This window comes from Cyprinus carpio, chromosome A5 (assembly GCF_018340385.1).
Source record: "Cyprinus carpio isolate SPL01 chromosome A5, ASM1834038v1, whole genome shotgun sequence".
NCBI classification, from domain to species: Eukaryota; Metazoa; Chordata; class Actinopteri; order Cypriniformes; family Cyprinidae; genus Cyprinus; species Cyprinus carpio.
Window position 1 is genome coordinate 23,086,831 of NC_056576.1, and position 17,722 is coordinate 23,104,552.

General features: G+C 36.6%; 1 protein-coding gene and 1 long non-coding RNA gene across 5 annotated transcripts in view; one reads left to right on the top strand and one right to left on the bottom strand.

Moving 5' to 3' along the window:
* LOC122145058 overlaps positions 1–6,711 on the bottom strand; it is a 28,723-nt gene extending 22,012 nt beyond the window's left edge. The window contains exon 1 of the long non-coding RNA XR_006160073.1: positions 6,603–6,711. This is a non-coding gene — a long non-coding RNA (uncharacterized LOC122145058). The remainder of the gene's footprint in view (positions 1–6,602) is intronic.
* LOC109065532 (probable global transcription activator SNF2L2) overlaps positions 5,622–17,722 on the top strand; it is a 46,723-nt gene continuing 34,622 nt past the window's right edge. For 3 of the 4 annotated variants that reach the window (XM_042756570.1, XM_042756572.1, XM_042756571.1), the window contains exons 1-9: positions 5,622–5,770; positions 7,555–7,794; positions 7,923–8,052; positions 9,949–10,281; positions 10,500–10,598; positions 12,273–12,540; positions 13,509–13,635; positions 16,142–16,315; positions 17,387–17,560. In XM_042756570.1, the coding sequence (XP_042612504.1) occupies positions 7,570–7,794; positions 7,923–8,052; positions 9,949–10,281; positions 10,500–10,598; positions 12,273–12,540; positions 13,509–13,635; positions 16,142–16,315; positions 17,387–17,560 (1,530 nt within the window). In that variant the 5' untranslated portion in view covers positions 5,622–5,770; positions 7,555–7,569. Of the gene's footprint in view, positions 5,980–7,554; positions 7,795–7,922; positions 8,053–9,948; positions 10,282–10,499; positions 10,599–12,272; positions 12,541–13,508; positions 13,636–16,141; positions 16,316–17,386; positions 17,561–17,722 lie in introns of all 4 variants that reach the window. The other variant, XM_042756569.1, reaches the window with a different exon arrangement.

Here is a 17,722-nt window from a genome sequence, read left to right on the forward strand (position 1 = left end):
CAAATTATAGAAAAACAAAATAATAATAAAATTCAGAGGCAACTTACTTCTTATTTAACACTGCCATCTGTGATCCTGGTTATATTTGTGCTATGTAAATATCCATTTTGCAAGAATATGTATGTGTGCTTTAAAAATATTGTGGTTTCAAAATGTAACCCACCTTATAGTTTTACTGTTAATCAAAGATTACATTACAATAGAGTCAACATATCAACCGAACCTCTCTATGTTAAACAACAACCAATTTTTCTTAAATATTAGATTTTTTTTTCTCCACGAGTTTGATTCAAACCAGAGTTTGAAAATGATTCATGATTCTTTTTAACTGACTTATTAAAAAAAAACAGTTCACGGTTATTTATTCGCACCGTTTATAAAACGGTGACTATATATATTTAAAATCACTGTCAATCACTATTTATTGTTTTATACTATTTATTTTTATGTATTGCTGCGTTGTTATTTATTACTGGTTTTTATTTAGTCTATGAAGCAACTACTTGCGCAATAATAGTGGTCTTTCAGTTGTGCAATATGAAGCCTGATATACCCATCTACATGTTCTGCTCCCCAGTATAGCATTGTTTATGTGAGACATATGTGATTTAGTTATGTATTTATTGTGTGATTTGAAAATGCAGCATACATTAGCCCAAGAAAAATTTCCCTAAAGGGACAATGAAGTATATTGTATCGCATCGTATCATATCGTATGTTAATTCATTACTGTTTTAAATATTTTGGTGACCAGTTTAGTTACTTTTTGTAACCCTGCTTTTAAAAGTTAAAAGAACAGCCTAGTTCACACAAAAACTTTTTTTTCTCTGTGGAACATTTTTTTATGGTCCGCAGTGAGAAAAGATACAAGAAATCATGGACCTAATTTTGTAGATTCTTTGTATTTTTAGTGCAGAGTCTCTTCCTTGATAGTAATGTGTCTTAGTTTAGCAGATGTCACGCAGGTAAAGATGATGAATAGACAGCAGAGGATAATAGTGAGTGGCAGAACACCTGCAACAAAGGCAACTACAAAGAGGCCTCACTGACAGCGCTTCCTTCCCCCAGCCTATATCTTGACCCCTCTGGAATCCCGCACCATCTTGGAAAAAGATTTCCAGCGCTGCTCTTTATCAGATGCTGGTCCCAAGTGCCTGTTAAAAATCCCAGGGCTTGCAAATCGAGTATCGCAGCGGTGAAATTAAAGGGTCAAGTGATGGAAGGTGTTCCACACCTGTGAATCAATCTGGCTGAGTTCCACTTTCAATGGGATGACAGAGGAGCAAATAAACACTGGTCAGAGTGTGCAAGATAAAAAGAGAAGGATGTAGCCAACTGGCCAAGAGGGATCTTTAAGAAACCGTTTATTGCCGTGGATGGACAAAACGGACACTGCTTAGATTGAAGAAGTCAGATTTACAGGTGCTTGACAGGTTCATTTGTATCTCTGGATGTTTTATTTTCACAAGAACAGACATATATAGTGTCTGATAAAAATAACTCCAGTTCATTAGGCCGCAACTTATGCCTGAAAAACAATAGGGCCTGGCTCCACTGAGTGTTGTGCATTGAAACATGACACGAGTATATTCAAACTTTTAAGTATCCTCCACAAACTGATATTTGTTTTAGGCATATTGGGTGTCAATAACACAAAATTCAAAAGTGTAATGGCTCACGACAGACCCCTTTGCCGTGTGGCTTTATTTAAATACGAAAGGCTTAATAAGGAAAGTTATCCACCTGGGACGCTCAGAATACCAACAGCACCACATACAAAACAAACAAGCCCCCGAAACAGATGTCACATGTAAAACTAAATATAACGTGCCTTTGGTTGGGTCACACCTGGAAAACACAGGCAATTAGCCAAAGCAGCCCATGAAAGCCACTCCAAACTATGATATATATTTAGTTGTGGCCACTGTGCAAATACAGAGCGTGGTGAATGCCGATACTGCCGTGACGACTGTAATAACCGATGTGTTCATACGACGCCCACAAGAGCTAAAATTGTCCTTTTGTGAATACAATACATTTGTTAAAACACTTGGGCCTATTGTAATGCGCATGGGATTGTTATTATAAGACCAATTTCCATGAAGCTAAAAGCCTATATGTGTTTATACTGCACTCTCTGAAATAAAGGTACAGAAGCTGTCACTGGGGTGGTACCTTTTCAAAAGGTACATGTTTGTACCTAAAGGGTCCATTTTGTCACCTTAAAGGTACATATACGAACTTAATAGGAACAAAAGTGTACCTTTTGAAAAGGTTCCACCCCAGTGACAGCTTCTGTACCTTTATTTCTGAGAGTGTGTTGTGCTCATTTGAGCTGGTAGTTGAAAGGCTTATTTGAGATTTAATCACTTGGCATTAAGCTGCTAAGTGTCATTTAACATATTTGACTCATTCAAATATGTATAGTGACTGATCACCTGACTACAGGATGAGTACAGGATAGGCGACTACGCATGCCCTAATTTGGACAGTGGGCAAATTTCATGGTGGGCAGACGGAGGAGGTAATGGTTTTAAGGCAAATTGATTTTGAAACCACTGTCCATTGTCATTTTCCATGTCAAATGAACGCTGGTCTGGTCTTTCCTGACCAGTGAATCTGAAGTGGAGGCACTAACCATTCAGGTTATTTGGAGGCTTTATTTGGATGAATTTACATTCAGGAACCTTGCAGACATCCTTTTTTGAAAATGGCAAGAAAATAAAGGATTACTGAGGAAAGGAAGCAGAGACAGAGCCAAAACCATATACTTTGTTTACCTGTCCAAAGGCTATTCAAATACAACCTTTAGTTTGTGCCTTGCAGTCCAACAAGAGTTGATTTGACATATCTGCCTATTGTTGATCAGAATAGAGAAAATGTAACAATATTAATGGATTAGTTCAAAGTCATCGCTATGTGCTTAATTGCTTTGCTGTGTATAAGAATACATTGTAACAATGTTATTTCCATACAAACTGCACATTACATCTTGAATTCTTTGTGATTTTGTATTCGTTTTGTGGTTATTTATCTCTTACTTATATTAAAAGGTGATTACAGTCAAATATCTGTATATAACCTGCCGTACATTTTTTAAACATTTGGACAAAAATCATTTATGCCTTAGTTGTTTGATTATTATTATATTATAATTTTGTGTGTGTGTGTGTGTGTGTGTGTGTGTGTGTGTGTGTGTGTGTGTGTGTGTGAAAAACCCTGAATCATGTTCTATAATTACTCGGTGTGCGCAGTGAACATAAAATCTCCACCTGTGTGACAAAAAGTCATTTGTTTAAGCGTGCGGTTGGAATTGACTTGATAAGAGAAACAACCACAAGAATACAATCTGTCATTCCAACAGGTCACAATCAACAACATGCCTATCTCACCTGATATCATCAGGCAGGTGTCAGAGAAAGCTGATGGGTGATAAGGTTACACTGCAACCCAAATTACATTTAGTCAGGACTGCTGTTACAATTTGTAAATACATGATTACTACCCAAAAGACAAATGTATCATTTCAGTACATTTTAGATAGTTTAACTGTATCATTTAAGGAGTTAAGCCCCTTTTTTTGTTTGCTTAAAATAAAGAATCTAATTACAACTAGATTAAATTACATTTCTGTTTTAATTATTTTAATTTTAATTTTAATACTGTAAATCAGGTTAATCTTGACTTTGTATAAATGTGAAGGATTCTAGATTACAATGTTGATTTCATCATAACAAACAAGATACAATCAGCAAACTTTTTTTCAGTCTAAACAATTTATGTGACAATTACATTATAAAATCAAACCAACTTTCTTCTACTTTCTATACCTGAAACAATCAATCTTTAGCAGTAACGATACAAAAGAAGTGCAATAAACTAGACAGCTCACTCACTTAGTATTAAAAGCTATTTTAACCCTACCAATAAATCCATAGAAACTATTTCATTCACAACAATAGAATGCAAACTGATTTGCATAAGTCCCCCAGGTACAACTGAGGGCCAGTCTGACATTGTTGTATTAGCAAATTGTCTATATTGGTTTACCCAATCAGAAGACTGTTTCTGGAGAAAAAAAGGTATGAAAATCTTCAGAAAACCTAATATGCAATCAGCCCTCTTGTTTTGCTAAACAGCAGTATGGTAATACTATGACAGCACTGATACTGTTGTTTTTAGAGCTTTGTGGTTTAACCTTCATCTCTCAAGCACTCATGTACTTTGTTTAAAGACATATGAGGTTTAATCTGTTCTTGACTTCTCTGCTGTACCTGCACAACCAATGCATTGTATTTTAAGATGCTATAGGAAAAAAAAATGCCAAGAACATGATTGTAAATGTAGAGTATTATATTTATAATTTCAGTTAGGATGACACCAACTGTGTGATAGCACTGTTGCTATTTTTACACAGTACAGAAAATCTGAAAACTACTGTATTAAACAATAACTATATGAACTATATTTATTTTATTATTATCATTATTTTAAAAAATAGGAAATGTTGTTTGCACATTTATATGCATTATTGCATGGTAATAATGAATGATGGTACAGCAATTTGGCAAATTGGTTAGCAAATTAGATCATTAATTTACTTATTATATAAATGTGTTACAATGTATTAATGTCAACGCATGAATTACCCTCTAAACATTATGAGCTGACTGTCGACTGACCCGTAGCTATACGTGCATGGATTGGACTGGAACCTCATCGAGTTCTTAAGCACTGACTCCCTCGTGTGGTTACATCATAAAACTACAGTTTTATCAAAACAATTTTTACATCAAAAGATCTACTAGTTACACGTAAAACCTACACATTAAACACTTTTACATGTAGCACGTTAAACAGCATATTATAGGCTTTTCTCAGATAATTTTTAAACAGTAAAAAGGAAATACAAAATAACTTAAAAAGTTACATCCAAAAGAAACCATGCTGACCAACAAATATTAATTAATAAACTGTGAAATGTATAAACATGACACCTTGCCCCATTTAAGCTGACATTCGTTAGCCATATGTTATGCAAAATCTGGCGATATTGGGTAATCCTTCTGATTGAGAAGCTTGTAACGCTGAAAGTGGCTATGATTACGTGTGGGGTGGGCTTTAGTGATGAGACCAATCAGATACAGCCTCCCAAGTGTGTGAACCAATCAGAAGCAGAAAGGTTTTTATTTCACGGGGAGTACATTTTCTGTCCAACAATGACTTCATTATTTTTACGACTCATTTAAGTTCGAGTTATATTTTAATTTATCTCACTTGTTTTACAGAGCAAATAAATTGCATTGTTTAGCACCCAACAACTCGCTTAATGCAAATGCATGGAGTCACTTCTTCCGTAGTATAGTAACAGAAAAAAAAGATAAATATGGGCGCACACAGGCCGAGAATAGAACACAGTCAGTCCTGCGAGTGTGTGAGAACATGATAATTTTGGGGCTAGTGTCCCCAAACGCCCCGGCGCACCGTCGAGAGTTTCCAGCACCTTCGGCGCTGTGAAGCGAAAGTGTGCTTGAGAGGCCCCGCCCCCAAACATACCTCGAGCTGACCGATGTGCTGCTCAGCCAATCACACGACAGACACGACTGTATTTCCTGCGCTCTCAACGAATCAGAAATGCCAAAATACTAAAAAACGCGAACTTCAACTTGTCAGCAAAACAGAGGGGGAGGGGGACCAACATATGGCAGTCATATTTTTGAAGCTGAAATAATGTGCTAGACTTTTTATTGTGTTGTTTACCTCGCAGAAGGTAATTGAGTTTAAATACTCTTTGCTTGGACGTTTATACTGATGTATATATGTCAGTGGGCAGCTTTTTGTTTTGCCATTTTGACTGATAAAATGTCGCGGGCTAGCATGCTAACATAACTGTACAGGCGGTTAGCGAGCTGCTGCTTAATTATAGGAGACGGGGGCTTTACTGCTCGCTTGATTTGAACTTTGACAACGTTAATGCAGGTGAATAAACTGCTCCTGTAAGAATGCAAAACTGTTTGTAATGCTAGGAATGTGAAAGGCTGTTATTAATGTGCATTAGTAGTGCGCTGTGGTGGGGAGGTCCCTGAAAGTTTGAGATTTCAGGAAACTGCAATGGCGTGAGGGGAGACAGTCATGACAGCAGGTCGAGGAAGCCATGATCCGATCAGAGCAACTCTCTCCTGATTACACCCCTGCGCCGAGCTATACGTGCATTTAACGTTACTCATTCATTGCAATGAGTCTATTTTTAAATAAACGGGTTTCTTGTGATATTACGGTAGACGTTGATCACTCCTAATTATTGGTTGCTTTTTAAAGTTTTCATCATTCTGCTTTGGACAGCAAGCATAGGCCTGCCCGAGCGCATTTGTGCATTTCACGACGGATTAATTGTTTATTCCTCGTTTTTCCGTTTGGACAGTTTTGTCTGAATAAACTTAAATCGTTCAGAGATAAGAATAATTACTGTACTTTTCAACAGAGTGTGTAATTAAATGTTAACGTGCCTTCACGTGATAAAAGAGTACCATTATCATTATCTGATCCCGTGCATGTTATTTATTTATTTATGTATGTCTTTATTTTTATTTTTAACCCCTTACCGTCATTGTTGGCGTGTTGTGATCCTGCTCGTTTCCAGAAACGCTTGAGTGGGCGTGTCAGAGATCAGCGCGGCTCATTGTTATGCAAATAACACACGAAGAGTTTGCGTACATTTTAATCAACTCTATTTCAGGCCTCTGTTTCTTTTCTGTGAGCGGGCGAGTGTCCTTCTAATTCTTAATACTAGCAATACCTGCAACAATAATAAAGCAATTTAACAATAAAGTAATGTTAGAAAACGAATGTAAGTTGTTTAATTATGTTTATGTTTGTGGGCGAGTTCATTATTATTATTATTATTATTATTATTGTAATCATCGTCATCAATGATAATAATAATAAAGTAAAATTAAGATATACATTTTTAATATTTAAATTGTTTAGCCCTTTTTCCTCTTGGTACTACTTCATAATAAGTATCAGGGTTCCCACAGACTTGGAAAAACATGTAAAATTCAGGAAACTTTAAAATGCTGTTTTCCAGGGCAGGAAAAAGACATTCATTACTCAAAAATGTGGTTCCTTAAATATCATAATACAGGATATATGTCCTTATTATGATAGAACTTGGTTTCAGGTTATTTATATATAATGATGCAATAAGACACGAGACTGTAATGCATGGCCTCTTTTGGCTTACTGCTTTTTTATTATAAAAGATACCAAATGTTGTGCATAGTTAGCCTAACTGTAGCTTTAAAAAAAAACAATGTAGCAACTTGCCACGTTATTATATAATATATAAATGTATATTAATATAATATAATTCATATTGGCTTTTTCATAAAATATATCTGACTTTAAATATAATTAACTTTTTATTATTTTGCTTTATATTTTATTTAGCAAATAAAAAAACATAGTCATTTGGGATGTCATACAATGTTTGGGATTTTGGATAATAGTGAGACTCTAATAGTAGGTTCAAGCTTTTGTCCTTCCTTCCCACAGATTCTTAGTCGATAGATGTCTACCCCCAACGAACCACCGGTTGGGATACCCCATGCTGGTCCCTCACCAGGTGCTGGGCTGTCTCCGGGGCCTATCCTAGGGCCCAGCCCTGGACCCGGCCCCTCTCCTGGCTCTGTACACAGCATGATGGGCCCCAGTCCAGGGCCCCCAAGTGTCCCACATGCTATGCAGGGACAAGGGGCTGGAGACTATTCACAGGACATGCACTCAATGCATAAGGTAGAGGATGGATTTTGGGATTGATTATATTAAAATAGATCAATAGTTGTAGGTTAATTTTCAAACAGTATGTTTGAAGTTGCCAGTATGCCAGCAGCATATATGACTAATCTCCTGCTTCTGTTCAGCCTCTGGAGGGAATGCATGAGAAGGGGATGGGAGACGATATGCACTATGGACAAATGAAGGGGGTGAGCATGAGATCCCTGCACAGTGGCATGGGTCCTCCACAGAGCCCTATGGATCAACACAGTCAAGGTACAATTACATATAGGCTACAATATAATAACAAAGCACTCAGCGGTTATTATTTTAACCATAACTATAGTTCAATTCACCAAAAGAGGCTCTCGTTCTTCTGCCATTGAAAGAGGTAAGTCTACAATGACTTCAGAAGTAAGGTAATTAAGGCGATTATCTGAGTGTTTTTTTTTTTGTGCACTATCTTTGGGTCTGTCTTTATGTTACACTAATTATCCTCATATCTAAGATCATTTGTACTTTACTCTCTTCACTCAACCTATTCTCTGATCCGTACCTTTTACAGTCCTAAATGTATCTTTTAATATTCATAATTAAAGGTTCTGCAATTAACATGAAAGGACTGTTTAATGGAAATATAGTTTAAAAGTTTATTGAATTGTTGATAGTAGCCTAACACCGTGTCTACACTGGACGTGAGCGGCACGATGCAACGAGACAAAAGACAATAGAACCACTAACCTATTATAGAACCAGAACGTATTATAATCAGTGATGCTGTCTACACTGGATGTGGTGCGACACGACAAATGCATGACAGTAAACTGATGCCTCGTTCTATTTATCACGTACTGACACAAAGTACAAATGGTTTGCAACGGCCGCGCCCGGAGTAGACAGCCTTAAACTGTTGCCACAAGGCACAGCTTTCGCATCCCGTGTAGACACGGTGTAAGGGTGAGTTCAGTGGTTAATGAAATTTCTGAAAAATTTAGTGGGCAAAAGAGCAAATAAACCATCGTTAATCACGTAGAGATGCATGATTATGATTGACGTGACAAACTTACGCATTTTATTTATTTTCAGTTCCACAGTTACAGAAACGGAGCTATAGACACAATAAATGCACATGAAACATACTGACATCTGCAACATTCGTCATAATAAAAATATTATGAACGCTCAGCGTGTTCACCTCGGTTAGAAACATACCTTTTCATTTTTTTAAATGAATCTCTATGAACAAATAATGACTTAAACATAATATTCTCACTTAACAATTAGCTATAGTTAAGATAGAATGAATAATTATATTGCTCCAGGTCTTCAGTTACAAAAACAGACAGTTGGCACAAATTACAAACGAGGACACGAGACGAACACAGACACAAAACAATCGTATAAATCATATTGACAGCTTCTAAGAAAAATATTAAGATTTCAATTACGATTAGCTAGAAACGCATAGCCTGCTATTTTTATTCAGCGTAACAAATACATTTTGACATTCTTACTTAGCCTAACAAAGTTAAAATCCAACGAATAATTCACATTTCTCCCGATCAGTTACAAAAATGGAGTTTAATCACAAGTGATTTACATAAAGCATATTGACAGCTTCTATAAGAAATGGCCTGGAGATTATGGACACACAATGAATTACTGAGTAACTTGGTTAATACCACATATCTGGGTAAGTGCCTATGGTAAAAGTATGTATTATTAAAAAAAAACACAAAAACAGCACGTTCTATATTTGAGTAGGCCTATGACTAAAATAACATGATAGCAGTTTTTGTTGTTTACCATTTACACGCGAATCCCCATGTTAATAAACTTTCAAGACTTCAAAACATTCAAGTTTATAACTGACCAACCTCTAAAAACAAATTTATAGTTGTCTTTGTAAAGAAATATGTGGCTTTGGAGCCGCTGCTGTGACACTGTACAAACGCTTCTAGTGTGAATACTCTGGTGCATCTGCAGCTGCAGTGATGCTGTAGTTACGCTCACGTGCTGCTCAGGCGCCGCTCACGCTTGCAGTGTGAAACAGGCGTGAAGCACAGCTCACACAGAAGTGACTTTCAAACCAAGCAGCTTTCTGTTGTCACTTTTAAATAACACCTTTGACATCAATGAACTTTATAAATCTTTTCTGCTTGTGCTTCTTAGGCTACATGTCCCCTCATCCCTCGCCAATAGGCCAGGTGCCAGAGCATGTGCCTAGCCCTATGTCAGGAGGAGGGCCGACCCCACCGCAAATGTCTCAGGGTCAGTCACCCATGATGCCCATGGATCCACAGGGGATGGGACAGCAAGCCAGGGGTCAGTCTGCCTTCAGCCCAGTTCAGCTACAGCAACTCAGGGCTCAGATCCTGGCATATAAGATCCTGGGCCGGGGTCAGCCTCTGCCTGAGAATCTGCAGTTAGCAGTGCAGGGCAAGAGGAGCCTCCCCACCATGCAGCAGCAGCCCGTCAACACTGGCCCCTACAACAGACCTCTAGGTGATTATACTTATGGTCATTTTCGGTGTTAGTTAATAAGTCCAAGTCCTTGTGCAGTCCAAATTACAGTTCAGTTCAGTTTTCTCTTGTATTTGTATTTTTATGATGCTTTAAGGCAGCTTGCAACTGATGATATTCCATACAAAATCTGTCACCATGTAAGGAATATTTTATTGCAATTTTCATAATTTTTATTCAGTCTTGTGCTGTTTCGCTAGGTATGCCAATGACTCATGGAGGGCCTGCAGCGGGTCCGTGTCCCTCTCCAGCAATGCAGACTCATACCCAAAGCTCTGGGCCAAAACCATGGCCTGAAGGTGAGTGTGAGATGTATTTATTCTTAAGCAGTTGCATCTCTACATCCCACCTAATGGCGCAGTGAAGCAAAATGCATTTTATGGCCATCAACTGAATAATTTTAGAATTATTTATATACTATTTTAGTACTTGGTAATATATTGAATTAGGTTTTATTTCTATATAGTTTAAGTTTTAGTAATTTTGTTCTTTTGTTATTTTTTAGTAGTTTTATTAATTTATTTTTATTTCAGATTTACGGTAGTTTCAGTAATTGTAGTACTTCAACTCTTTTATTTTTTATTTTCAGTTAGTTGCCAAGGCAACATTTCTAATTTTAGTTAAGTTTTTTTTTTTTTTCTCTCTATCCATCCATTCTCCAAACCTATGCTCTGTAGGGCCATGGAGATGCTAGAGCCTTTCCCAGCGTGTCTGGCCAGATTGTCAATTTTACATTTTCATCTAATATTTATATCTTATTTCAGATTTATTTTAATTAATGAAAATAGTTTATTTTTACAATAACAAAACTGGTGAAAGCTGAGTGGCCTGTTAACATGTGTGTTGACCCAACCAACACTAGATCAAAAGACATATTTCCCGTCGACAGAAAATACGAAATTTCATACATATTCTTCCAGTCACAGATGTTTTTGAGCTGCCTGTCTTCCAATTCAAGGGTACATAGCCTGAAAAAGGCATTTACATGCTATTGGAATATTTCTGTACATGTACGATGCATGTACTATTTATGTCGACTCGAAGATATATTGTGAATGAAAGCCAGTAACATTTCTGAAAACGAGACTTTTTCAGTGCATCTGTATAAAATTTATTTTTATGTTTGTTTGTAATGTAGTGTTGTTTTCTGTTCGCTCTAGATACTGCTGAAGTATGAGCAAATTCATATTTATATATAATATTTTTGTGCAAATAAAGATGGTCAAAAAGCTCCATATGAGTTAAACTTTGAAAATGACTTTTAAACAAATGCCAAGAGACAACCTTACAGAGGGTAAATCCCCTGGCTAACAAATATGCTTTCAAATGACAGTAAAAACTGATTGCTAGATCTGCTTGGAAAAGTCACTGATGTTCACACAAATTAAAGATCATTGGTTATTGGCTGTACTTGTAGATAATATGCACCACCTCAGGTCACTTGACATTTTCACTGCATTTTTTCTCGATTTGAAATGACTAGGGACATTGAATGACCTCATGGCAGGTTCAGCAACAGATAGATTGTATCCAGCTAGTAATCCAGAAACTTTTATTTTTCTTCTGAACATATTCTTGTATAATTTCTTGTTTATGTTCTCATTTAAGGATTGCATGCCCTTTATGAAGTTTCTTTAAAGGCACTGAGCTTGGCTTGAAGCAGGTCATATGAGTCCTTGTAAGGATTTTTCAGTTGAGAGTTGGCCATCAGTTCACACTGTGCTTTGAACTCTTAAAACCATCAACAGCAGCTTTTGAGTATGATCAAAAATCCTAATGACAATGGGCTTTTGAAATATAAATGAGATTACTGATGTTGTTTCATAATGGCACATTATATTGATTTTATTGACAACAGCATTATGGATGACTGGAAGCTTAATGCTTGTTTGCATTCGGGCACATTTCTTTGACACATGACATTGTGATAAATCTCACAAGACGTTCACAAAGAGCATCTCCTTTATTTTCAGGTCAAGGCTCAGAGACACCCAGTGCTCAACAGAAGTTGTCGGTCCCAGCTCCCAGCGGCAGACCATCTCCAGCTCCCCCGCTGGCCTCCACTGGCACACAAGCTGTGCCCAGCACCTCCCTCACCTCCCAACCCCAACCTCAGCCACCACCAGGACCAGGCCAGCCCTCCCTCATCATCCAGCTTCAGCAGAAACAGAATCGAATCACACCAATTCAGAAGCCTCAGGGTCTGGACCCTGTCGAACTCTTGCAAGAGAGGGAATACCGGTATGTAATGAATAATTACATTCAACTGAAGCTACACTAATAAATCTACACTGGCCTAAAGGGTTCATGAATTGCATTTTTTATTATTTTATGATGTTTTCTGAGGTGCACGTACAATTTCCCCTGACTTTAACACTCCAATTAAAAGGGCATGTCTTCAGTGTTTATACATTATACAAGATGTCTTCTGAATGTGGATGCATACCAAGGGAACCTAACCCGAAAATGAACTGCTTATATTTACTTTGTTGGAATATTTTGCCTTTAGCTTTGTAGCTGAAATGCAAATGTAACAAATTCTCAGTAAATAACTATGCTATTCAAGCAATGTTTCTTGGCAGTGGTGATGTGAAAAAAAAGTTATTGTGATACTCAAGATGTACAGAATGTTGCAAACTGTGGTTCAGAACAACATAACATTGTGTGGAATCAGATCATCTAATGAGAGGTGAGACATTCAAATTTGGGTATGGATTCAAACAAAACAACCTACCTTCCATTGCTCTTCTGTCTCTAAAATATCAGCAGAACTATTGTTGTTGTTTGGGGGTTGGGGGGTTGTGAGCTGTAATGAATGTTAGAGGAGGACGAGGAACCCTCTGAGGTTTCTGAAACATCCTCAGAACTTGGTGGATTGCACTGGCTTGCACTGTCTGAAACAACAGAAATGTGTTGATTGTTTGATGTACCCTGAAGTCACAAAGACATACTTTTTTTACCGTCTGTACTATCTATTTTTTACCAAGTGAAAGGTTCAGATCTTGCAGGTGATTTATAGAGAATTCTAAATTTTTATTTCCTAAAAAGTTTACCTTGTGACTGTGAGACATCTCTATTCAACAATAATCTGGTGATCTGTGCTTGATTGACAAGTTTTTGCTTAAATTTTTTTAAACTTTCTTTCTTTTTCTTAAAAAACAGATTGTGATAGGATTCAGTACACCTGTCTTTCTCATTTGTGTTCAAAGTCTTCAGGCCAGAATTGCTCACAGAATTCAGGAGCTGGAGAATCTGCCAGGGTCACTGCCACCTGATCTGCGGACTAAAGCTACTGTGGAGCTGAAGGCCTTAAGACTGCTCAACTTCCAGCGGCAGGTGGGGTTATGACATTTTTGTATGTTCTATTTCTGAAAAAAAGTGAGTACACACAAAGTGAGTGTTGATCATGTTTTATCATTTCTGTATTAAAATTTTAGTTCAAAATAATTGTTGAAAAGAAAACCTTATTAACTTATATTTATTTAGATTGAACTTTAATCTTCTCCACTGCTAATTAATGTTATGTGTTGCAACTCTTAGTGATATTTATGAAATAATATTTCATGTAATTTGTTAAAAAATGTTTTACCTTTAAAAAATATATTTTAAAACTTATTTGAATTGTTTTGTAAACAATTGTGTGTTCAAGAAAATATGTTATTACTTTTTACTGATGGTTACACCACATGACATTTTTAGATTAACTGAATTAGAATGTTCCTTGAAAACGGTATAAAAGTGTTCATTAAACCAAAAATAAATGAATAATTTTCACTTTGACTGGTGCACATAATTTATAAAATTTTCATAAAAGCATATTTCCAGTCATGTATAACCATTATAAATTGAGAGACACTTCTAATGAAAATCACTCATTGCCATTGCTTTACAATAAATTAAATCATTTACAATGAGCCAAGTAAAAATTGCAAATGCATATTTTTGATTTGCAGGTTCCATTGCACTTTGTCATATTCACATAATGTGGATTGTGGTGGTGTCCAAAGTTGCTATGAATGCTTAATTCATGCCAGGTTCACACATGCTCTGTCTGCAGTGCGTATGCAGTCCACGTGTGGTTCTTTCTTATGCAGTGCAGAAGCAGCACAGACTCATTGTGCTTTCACACAGGCGTTTGCAGTCCGCTCCTGATCCACGGCTGTTTACCACAAACACAGCATTTATCCATTATTTTAAAATCCAACGTCTATCCAAATCCAAACGTTGTTGAAAATGCTTTATCAGCTTTGTGATCGTCTTTTTACACACTGCAGTTATACGATCATTGGATTTCATTCAGGAAACTAAATATGAGTAAATTCTGAGTAATTTGCACGTAAAACAGACCTTCCAAAAACTCTCCTCTGGATTCACAAACTCTTCATAAATGTCCGATTTGATAGTTAAATGTGTATGTTAATGAATTCCAATTATTCGTAAATATGGCGCTCGTGCATGCTCATTCACAATTAGCATAATCCCCGCCTGTGAATTACAGTTACACAAATTGCATGTCTAGGAATGCAGTGGAATATTCTGGTCTACTTTCTTAGGTTTGGCTCCAGTATATTGCATAAATGCAAAAAAAGAGCAGGCCATATGCCTATCAACAAATTTTCAATAATGTGTGACCACCAAAGTGTTTTTAGCCAGCTGGAAAAAATGTCAGGCGCTCTTCTTAAAACAACCGGCTGGTGGCGCTTCAGAACACTTTGGTGGCACAGCGTTTTTAATAAAATAAATAAATTTAATAAATAAATAAATAAATTAAAAATAGAGAAAAAAAAGAAAAAAAACGGCAAGGGCAAATGACCTTGTAATTACTATGGCAGTGCATCAAAATTCAGTGTCATCAGTTTGCCAAAAAGAACACAGAACATTTTACATACCATTTACACGTGGTAGGGAGCAGGTGTACATTTCTTTCGTATCAACTAACATTTTGAAAATACAAAAATGAATTCGAAAGTTTACGTCAGAATGGCTTTACGAATGATTTACACAAAAAATTGTTCTGCTTGTGTTTCATTAATGAGGCCCTTTGAACATATTCACGTTTACGCAATATATATATAATCGACACATTATTCAATGCGTTTTACTGCTAGATTTATATATTAAGTTATGCAAGAAAATTATGAAACATTTCAACTACCTTTCTTACGTTGTCACAAACATTCTAAATTAAAACATACCACTGATAGAAACGGTCAGCCTTCTTGCATTTTCTTTTGCATTTAAATCTTTATTTCAAGAAATCCGTGATTCATAAAGAACTTTGTTTTCCTTCCTCCACAAGTGCCATCTATTATTGCCATGGTTCTATCTGAAAGTGCTCTTTTCCTTGCTTTAAATCTAGCCAAAAAGCCATATGTGTTGACTGTGATACAGAGTAGACTTTAATTATATGCATTTATGGAGTAATTACTATGTTTTCGTGTCAATCCATGTTCATTTTTATCGCGAACAATGTGCTATCACTTTAATTCAGCAAAAATAGACTTGGTGTGGAAACAATCACTGCACTGCTGTAGACGCACCGCTCCTGGAACGCACTCGGACTGCAATCACCTGTGGTGTGAAAGCTGTAATCTGTATGCACTGCAATCAAATGTGTGACCCTGGAATATACTCTGCGGTGAAACTCACCATTAGAGGGAGCCCTTGTTGCATTCATAGCATACGGTCTCCTCACAATTCACAGCCTTGTTCTGCTGTATTTAGCAACAGTTATGAACAAAATGTGTGTGAAATGCATCAGAATATGATTATCATTTGATGAAGCTCATTAGCTTAATGGATTTTTCTACAGATGACTATGATTGCTTTTTTTCTTATTCAGCTGAGGCTAGATGTTGTAGCCTGCATGCGCCGAGACACGACTCTAGAGACGGCCCTGAACTCCAAAGCCTACAAGCGCAGCAAGAGACAGACGCTGAGAGAGGCACGCATGACAGAGAAACTAGAGAAGCAGCAGAAGATCGAGCAGGAAAGGAAACGCAGACAGAAACACCAGGTGATCAATGAATGATCAGTGTACTAAGTTTAATGTAATTTAATTCTTATTTATTTTTATGTTTATTTTATATAATTCAATTGACTGAACAAACTGACAAAAATACTAGACAAGCTCCCACAACAAAAAAACTCATATACACAATTAATGTGCTGTTATACTGACTAACTGATGAAGATGCTTTTTAGAGGGGTCATATCATAAGAAATCAAATTTCCCTGGCCCGCACAGTCACAGAGAGGCAATAAGGGGAAGTACATGTTATTATTCTTAAACATCTGAACAACTATGGAGACTAAAAGCATAGGAAAGTGCTGTTCCTGACAGTGTGTAATACCTAATGTTCTTCCTGACCTTCTGAGAGTGCCTAGCATTAGAAACCAGTGGCTGAAGTTTCTTTAAGATGTCTATGTATTTCAGTCTGACAGCTTGTGAAGCACATTTGATTTTTTTATGAATCTATATATAAAGGCAGCGCTTGCTAAGACAATGTTTTTTTTAATATGGCACAGGTCTGAGCACAGAATGTTTTTCATTTAATACGCGAAGGGTGCATTTGCATAAAGTCTAAAAGCAGCAAGCAGTTTTATTTTTAGCGTCAGGAAGAGTTTGGAAATGAACAACTAAATTATGATTAAAAAACCTTGACTAGCATGTACACTGGTGCTCTACAAAAGAATACTTTTATAATGTTAAAAAATATGTATTTCAAATAAATGCTGTTCTTTTGAACTTTTCATTCATTAAAGAATTCTGAAAAACAAAACTGTTGAAGCGCTGATAATAAGAAATGTTTCTAGAGAAACAAATCAGCGTTTTAGTATAATTTCTGAAGCATCATGTCACACTGAAGACTGGAGTTAGGGCTGCTGAACATACAGCTTTGCCACCACAGTTCTTTTAAAATGTAATATTTTTTATTTTTACAATATTACCTATTGTTCGATTAAATACTGTAAATACAGCCTTGTTAAGCATAAGAGACTTTGTTTAAAAACATTAAATCTGGCTGACCCTAAACTCTCGACTTTGCTCTTTGATTCATTCTGTGTTGTCTGTTTCTTGTTGTAGGAGTATCTCAACAGCATTCTGCAGCATGCAAAAGATTTCAAGGAATATCACAGGTCCATCACTGGAAAAATCCAAAAGCTGTCTAAAGCCATCGCCACATGGCACACCAACACAGAGAGAGAGCAGAAGAAAGAGACGGAAAGAATCGAGAAAGAGAGGATGAGGAGACTGATGGTAAGATGCACTGTTTCCAGCATCAGAAATAAAACTTTGTTTTTACTCACTTCATTCAGAAATTAGCATACTCCACACCGTACTGCTCAGTTCTTGAAGAAATCACTCAGTTGGTGACAAATCACTCAATTTACTTCTCTTGATTATTAATTCATTCTTCAT